This window comes from Plectropomus leopardus, unplaced genomic scaffold (assembly GCF_008729295.1).
Source record: "Plectropomus leopardus isolate mb unplaced genomic scaffold, YSFRI_Pleo_2.0 unplaced_scaffold2433, whole genome shotgun sequence".
Classification (NCBI taxonomy): Eukaryota; Metazoa; Chordata; class Actinopteri; order Perciformes; family Serranidae; genus Plectropomus; species Plectropomus leopardus.
Genome location: NW_024626413.1, coordinates 1 through 8586, shown reverse-complemented (window position 1 = coordinate 8586; position 8586 = coordinate 1). Strand labels below are relative to the sequence as shown.

The following is an 8586-nucleotide window of genomic DNA, read 5'->3' as shown; positions in this document are numbered from 1 at the left end:
GTTTCCTGCCTGTCTCCAACTCACTGGTGAGTAACACACACACACACACACACACACACACACAGCAGCATAGTAGTATTAATAACCTCACTGCAGTCTGCGTGAATACTTAAGTAAATCTTAAAATGTTAAAACTTGTTTTTGAACATATTCATAAATCAGCACATCATTTGAACCGATATTGTTAATGTATTATTCTGAATATTATTATTAGTACTGCTACTAATAGTATTGTTATAATTGTTGTTGTTTTATTTGTTGTTGTTGTTGTTTTATTTGTTGTGAATGCTGAGCATGTGAATGATGTGTGTGTGTGTTGAGCTCTGACTCACTGACAGTCTGAGTTCCGGACCAGAATCCACTGTGATGATAAATATTTGATAAAGTCACAAATAAACAAAAACACCGGGAAAACAAACAGCTGTCTCAGCGCCCTGCGTCATGACGTCACAGGTCCGCCGCGCGCTGAGTGTACGGAGCGGTGACGTTAAAAAAAAAAAAAAAAGCCTGTCGGTTACCGGAGGAAGAGGGCGAACGTCCTGCACGAGGACAGGTAAAGATCTGCTGCTGGCTTATTTACAGACGACTTATTGATCACTGATAGATGACCAATATATCACCGACAGATCTGATTATCAGGCAGTTATCGATCATCAGAGAGAGAGAGCGATAGAGAGCGAGAGAGAGAGAGCATCATTTCTGCTACATCACACTGCAGTGTGTGTGTGTGTGTGTGTGTGTGTGTGTGTGTGTGTGTGTGTAACAGCGGGGTGTTTCCTGCTGCAGGACGACAAAGACTCAAACACTCCGACCGGCAAAACTACCGCATCACCTCAGTGACACTGATTCAATATTTCTACACAGAGAACAACAAAAATAATAATAATAATAATAATAATAATAATAATAATAATAATAATAATAATAATAATAATAATAATGACCACACAGCAGATAATGTGATATCAGTAACACTTTAGAATACAGCCTAAACACTATCTCATGCTTATGTGCAGTTAGGGTTAGAAAGAAATGTTTGAATCTGTAGGCAGTAGGAATGAGAATGATAATAATAATAATAATAATAATAAGAAGAAGAAGAAGAAGAAGAAGAAGAAGAAGAATTTGAAAAAAAATAACTGTAAACAGTTCTGTATATTTAAATCCACAAACACATTATTATAATAATACATTGTGATGAAGAACATTGTTAGGATTATTTGGTCTGACACCTGTGCAGTGTACCTGTGACGCTCTGACACGTGTGCAGTGTACCTGTGACGCTCTGACACGTGTGCAGTGTACCTGTGGTGTGTTTTGGCGGTGTCTCCAGTGTGGTCGTGGCACAGCGTTCCAGGTCCTCAGTCTCACCTGTCGGTCCGTCTGTTTTAAACATCGGTGGGCGTGTCCTCCGAAGGTTAATCTGCTGACGGTCGTCACTCTGCGTGTTGTCCCCCTCTCTCAGGTGAATCACCATGACGACAGAGCCAGGTGAGCCAGAGGAGTCATTCCCTGAAGCTGCTGCCCACTCCACACCTAAACAGGTAAAATGAAAGCCCACCAGGAAAAAGCAGGATTACTGATGGGTGACATACATGACATCACTTCCTGCATCCTCAGGGCGGGGAGGGCCGGCTGTCCCACAGCCAAGCTCACAGCTCATTGGGCGAGGACTCAGCGAGTCACCTGTCGTCCAATAGCAGGCTCGCACGCTCTCCGGCCAGAAACCCGCTGAGCTTCAGGACCATGCAGACCAAAGTAACCCTGCTGGACGGCTCGCTGTTCACCTGCACTGTGGAGGTGAGACGGGGGACAGGTGGAGGGGGAACAGTCTATAAACATGTGACATATTTTGGGATGTTAACGTCTCCCTCTCTGCGTAGAAACGAGCTCGCGGCGTTCAGCTGTTTGAGAAAGTTTGTGAACACATCAACCTGCTGGAGAGAGACTACTTTGCCCTGTCCTTCAGGGACACAGACAACAACAAGGTCTGTCCAACTGTCTCTGTCTGTCTGTCTGCCTGCTCGTCTGTCTGTCATTCTGTCTGTCAAACTGTCTGTCTCTCAGTCTGTCCCTCTGTCTGTCTGTCTGTCTGTCCACCTGTCTGTCCCTCTGACCACCTGTCTCTCTGTCTGTCTGTCCCTCTGTCCACCTGTCTGTCCGTCTGTCTGACCTGTCCCTTTGTCTGTAGAACTGGTTGGACCCGGCGAAGGAGATGAAGAAGCAGGTCAGAGGTCAGTAGCTCCGCCCCCTGGGAGGCAGAGCTTTGTATGCTTGATCCTGATTGGTCAGTTATGGTCCAGGCTGATTGGTTAATGGTCTTTGTGAAACTGTCTCACTGTCTCTCAGGTGTCCCCTGGAACTTCTCCTTTAATGTCAAGTTTTACCCTCCTGACCCCGCACAGCTCTCTGAGGACATCACCAGGTATGTCCCCACACCTGTCCGTCTCACGTTCTCACCTGTCCTCACCTGTGTCAACAGATTCCTGTCCCTCTGCAGGTACTTCCTGTGTCTCCAACTCAGACAGGATATAGTTTCCGGTCGTCTTCCGTGTTCGTTTGCGACTCACACCGTCCTCGGCTCCTACACTGTCCAATCAGAGCTTGGAGACTACGATCCAGGTACCCCTCCAAACCCTGCTGTAACCCCCCAAATCTATCTCTGACCTGTCCTGTCTGTCTCTGACCTGTCTGTCTCTGTCTCTGACCTGCCTGTCTCTGACCTATCTGTCTCTGTCTCTGACCTGACCTGTGTCTGTCCTGTCTGTCTCTGACCTGTCTGTCTGTCTCTGACCTGTCTGTCTCTGTCTGACCTGTCTGTCTCTGTCTCTGACCTGTCTGTCTCTGTCCTGACCTGTCTGTCTCTGACCTCTCTGTCTCTGTCTCTGACCTGTCTGTCTCTGTCCTGACCTGTCTGTCTCTGACCTGTCTGTCTCTGTCCTGACCTGTCTGTCTCTCTCCTGTCTGTCTGACCTCTGTCTCTGACCTGTCTGTCTGTCTGACCTGTCTGTCTCTGACCTGTCTGTCTCTGTCTCTGACCTGTCTGTCTCTGTCCTGACCTGTCTGTCTCTGAGCTGTCTGTCTCTGTCTCTGACCTGTCTGTCTCTCCTGTCTGTCTCTGACCTGTCTGTCTCTGACCTGTCTGTCTCTGTCCTGACCTGTCTGTCACTGTCTCTGACCTGTCTGTCTCTGACCTGTCTGTCTCTGACCTGTCTGTCTCTGTCCCGTCTGTCACTGTCTCTGACCTGTCTGTCTCTGACCTGTCTGTCTCTGTCCTGACCTGTCTGTCTCTGACCTGTCTGTCTCCTTCCTGTCTGTCTCTGACCTGTCTGTCTGTCTCCTTCCTGTCTGTCTGACCTGTCTGTCTGTCTCTGTCCTGACCTGTCTGTCTGTTTCAGATGAGTGTGCTTCAGATTACATCAGTGAACTCTGTTTCGCTCCGAATCAAACAAAAGAGATGGAGGAGAAAATCATGGAGCTGCACAAAACCTACAGGTTCATCCACACACCACCGACTGGACCCCAAAACACTGACCGGACCCTGAAATTCTGACCAGACCGTAAAACCCTGACTGGACCCCAAAACACTGACCGGACCCTGAAATTCTGACCAGACCTTAAAACCCTGACAGGGCCCTAAAACACTGACCAGACCCTGAAACTCTGACCAGACCGTAAAACCCTGACTGGACCCCAAAACACTGACCGGACCCTAAAATTCTGACTGGACCCTCAAACTTTTCAGTTTACTGTGATTTATGAACTTGCTCGGCGGTTGACTGTGCGGTCGTGTATTTAGGGGAATGACGCCGGCTGAAGCAGAGATGCACTTCCTGGACAACGTGAAGAAACTCTCAATGTACGGAGTCGACCTTCATCACGCTAAGGTAAACACACTCAAGTCGACCTTCATCACGCTAACGTAAAAACACACTCAAGTCGACCTTCATCACGCTAACGTAAACTCACTCAAGTCGACCTTCATCACGCTAACGTAAACACACTCAAGTCGACCTTCATCACGCTAACGTAAAACACACTCAAGTCGACCTTCATCACGCTAACGTAAACACACTCAAGTCGACCTTCATCACGCTAACGTAAACACACTCAAGTCGACCTTCATCACGCTAACGTAAACACACTCAAGTCGACCGTCATCACGCTAACGTAAACACACTCAAGTCGACCGTCATCACGCTAACGTAAACACACTCAAGTCAAGTCGACCTTCATCACGCTAACGTAAACACACTCAAGTCGACCGTCATCACGCTAACGTAAACACACTCAGTCGACCGTCATCACGCTAACGTAAACTCACTCAAGTCGACCTTCATCACGCTAACGTAAACACACTCAAGTCGACCTTCATCACGCTAACCTAACACACTCAAGTCGACCTTCATCACGCTAACGTAAACACACTCAAGTCGACCTTCATCACGCTAACGTAAAACCACTCAAGTCGACCTCCATCACGCTAACGTAAACACACTCGCCACAGTAGAATGTGGGAGGAAACCTCGGGAATTACCGGCGGTAAAAGCGTCAGTAGAAGAAGAGATCATGTAGCGTTTGAGTGTTTTTCAGAGTTTTGGTTTGAAGTCTGAAGTCTTTTTGCTGCTCAACAAACCGAAAAACAATGACCACGAGATGAGACGAGTCTCTGTGACTGATTACATCCTTTGATCGATTGGTCCGATCAGATTCAGAGTCCCTTAAAGTCCTTAAATCCAGTTTCCCCTTAAATTTCTCGGACTGTGATCTAATTGATAACTAATTATTTCTGATCACCTCAGATCTGATCTGATGTTCAGAGTTTTATTTCACATCGTTCTGTCAGTTATTGATCTGCATATTTGAACCCTTTAATCAACATGAGAGCTGCAGAGTGACATTCAGAGCAGCCGATCGATCATCAATCATCATCAATACATGACCCACTTCCTGTCCGACAACACCCAGCCTAACCTAACCTGTGTGTGTGTGTGTGTGTGTGTGTGTGTGTGTGTGTGTGTGTGTGTGATGGTTGTGTGTGTGTGTGTGTGTGTGTGTGTGTGTGTGTGTGTGTGTGTGTGTGTGTGTGTGTGTGTGTGTGTGTGTGTGTGTGTGTGTGTGTGTGTGTGTGTGCGTGTGTGTGTGTGTGTGTGTGTGTGCGTGCAGGATGTCAGTATTGATCTTTCCATGGTGTGTGTTCCATTAACTGTGTCTCTCTCAGTGACACGCAGACTCATTTAGATCTGATTCATTTTCATCAGACCAGAGTCAGCAGATACCTGATCACACTGATCACTGATCACAGATCACACTGATCACACTGATCACACTGATCACAGATCACACTGATCACACTGATCACTGATCACACTGATCACACTGATCACACTGATCACTGATCACAGATCACACTGATCACACTGATCACAGATCACACTGATCACACTGATCACTGATCACACTGATCACACTGATCACTGATCACAGATCACACTGATCACACTGATCACTGATCACTGATCACAGATCACAGATCACACTGATCACAGATCACACTGATCACTGATCACAGATCACACTGATCAGATCACACTGATCACACTGATCACTGATCACACTGATCACACTGATCACTGATCACAGATCACACTGATCACACTGATCACTGATCACTGATCACTGATCACAGATCACAGATCACACTGATCACAGATCACACTGATCACTGATCACAGATCACACTGATCACAGATCACAGATCACACTGATCACTGATCACACTGATTACTGATCACAGATCACACTGATCACTGATCACACTGATCACTGATCACAGATCACACTGATCACACTGATCACACTGATCACAGATCACACTGATCACTGATCACACTGATTACTGATCACAGATCACACTGATCACAGATCACACTGATCACTGATCACACTGATCACTGATCACTGATCACACTGATAACTGATCACAGATCACACTGATCACTGATCACACTGATCACACTGATCACACTGATCACACATCACACAGATCACACAGATCACACTGATCACTGATCACAGATCACACTGATCACTGATCACAGATCACACTGATCACTGATCACAGATCACACTGATCACACTGATCACACTGATCACACTGATCACAGATCACTGATCACACTGATCACTGATCACACTGATCACTGATCACACTGATCACTGATCACACTGATCACTGATCACAGATCACACTGATCACTGATCACACTGATCACTGATCACACTGATCACTGATCACACTGATCACAGATCACACTGATCACAGATCACAGCTCACACTGATCACACTGATCACACTGATCACAGATCACACTGATCACTGATCACACTGATCACAGATCACACTGATCACTGATCACTGATAACAGCTCACACAGCTCACACTGATCACACTGATCACTGATCACAGATCACACTGATCACAGATCACACTGATCACACTGATCACACTGATCACACTGATCACTGATCACAGATCACACTGATCACAGATCACACTGATCACTGATCACAGATCACACTGATCACACTGATCACACTGATCACTGATCACACTGATTACACTGATCACAGATCACAGATCACATTGATCACAGATCACACTGATCACAGATCACAGATCACATTGATCACAGATCACACTGATCACTGATCACACTGATCACAGATCACTGATCACACTGATCACACTGATCACACTGATCACTGATCACAGATCACACTGATCACAGATCACACTGATCACAGATCACACTGATCACAGATCACACTGATCACTGATCACAGATCACACTGATCACAGATCACACTGATCACTGATCACACTGATCATTGATCACTGATCACACTGATCACAGATCACACTGATCACACTGATCACACTGATCACACTGATCACAGATCACACTGATCACACTGATCACAGATCACACTGATCACTGATCACACTGATCACAGATCACACTGATCACTGATCACTGATAACAGCTCACACAGCTCACACTGATCACACTGATCACTGATCACTGATCACAGATCACACTGATCACTGATCACAGATCACACTGATCACACTGATCACACTGATCACTGATCACAGATCACACTGATCACTGATCACTGATCACACTGATCACAGATCACTGATCACACTGATCACACTGATCACTGATCACAGATCACACTGATCACAGATCACACTGATCACTGATCACAGATCACACTGATCACTGATCACAGATCACACTGATCACAGATCACACTGATCACTGATCACACTGATCATTGATCACTGATCACACTGATCACAGATCACACTGATCACACTGATCACACTGATCACACTGATCACAGATCACACTGATCACACTGATCACAGATCACACTGATCACTGATCACACTGATCACAGATCACACTGATCACTGATCACTGATCACACTGATCACAGATCACACTGATCACACTGATCACTGATCACTGATCACAGATCACACTGATCACTGATCACAGATCACACTGATCACACTGATCACACTGATCACACTGATCACTGATCACAGATCACACTGATCACTGATCACAGATCACACTGATCACACTGATCACACTGATCACTGATCACACTGATTACACTGATCACAGATCACAGATCACATTGATCACAGATCACACTGATCACAGATCACAGATCACATTGATCACAGATCACACTGATCACTGATCACACTGATCACAGATCACTGATCACACAGATCACACTGATCACTGATCACAGATCACACTGATCACAGATCACACTGATCACTGATCACACTGATCACACTGATCACAGTGATCACACTGATCACATTGATCACAGATCACACTGATCACATTGATCACAGATCACACTGATCACACAGATCACACTGATCACAGATCACACTGATCACAGATCACACTGATCACAGATCACACTGATCATTGATCACTGATCACACTGATCACAGATCACACTGATCACACTGATCACACTGATCACAGATCACACTGATCACACTGATCACAGATCACACTGATCACTGATCACACTGATCACTGATCACACTGATCACACTGATCACAGATCACACTGATCACACTGATCACAGATCACACTGATCACTGATCACACTGATCACACTGATCACAGATCACAGATCACATTGATCACTGATCACACTGATCACATTGCTCAATCAATCAGCAGTGTCCCCTCTGACTCTGACAGCTGTCTGTCAAAGTCTTACAGCTCTGCGATGTAACCGAGCTCAGCGACAGACTGATCCGGATCAGATCTGGATCTGATGTCCCCCCAAAAACTCAAACTGTCCCCCCAAAAACTCGAAGATCAACAGGAAATCAGCAGCATGAACATTTCACTAAAGACCTGAACACGTTCTGAGTCCTCAAATGTCCCAGAGGACATGCCCACCTCCTGGAGGACCATTAACCCCCCCAGATTTCAGTCCACCAGCTGACTCACCTTCATGATCAGTCTCCTACT

General features: G+C 45.9%; 1 protein-coding gene across 1 annotated transcript; it reads left to right on the top strand.

Annotated features, from left to right (window-relative positions):
* Window positions 1–520: 520 nt before the first annotated feature.
* Window positions 521–3887, top strand: LOC121966396 (band 4.1-like protein 3; the record flags this gene model as incomplete). The annotated part of the gene is made up of 9 exons (XM_042516498.1): window positions 521–553; window positions 1466–1544; window positions 1621–1800; window positions 1884–1988; window positions 2192–2234; window positions 2350–2425; window positions 2501–2622; window positions 3399–3495; window positions 3800–3887. Coding segments are annotated over exons 2-9 (780 nt in total), but the record flags the coding sequence as incomplete, so codon positions are not given.
* Window positions 3888–8586: the final 4699 nt, after the last annotated feature.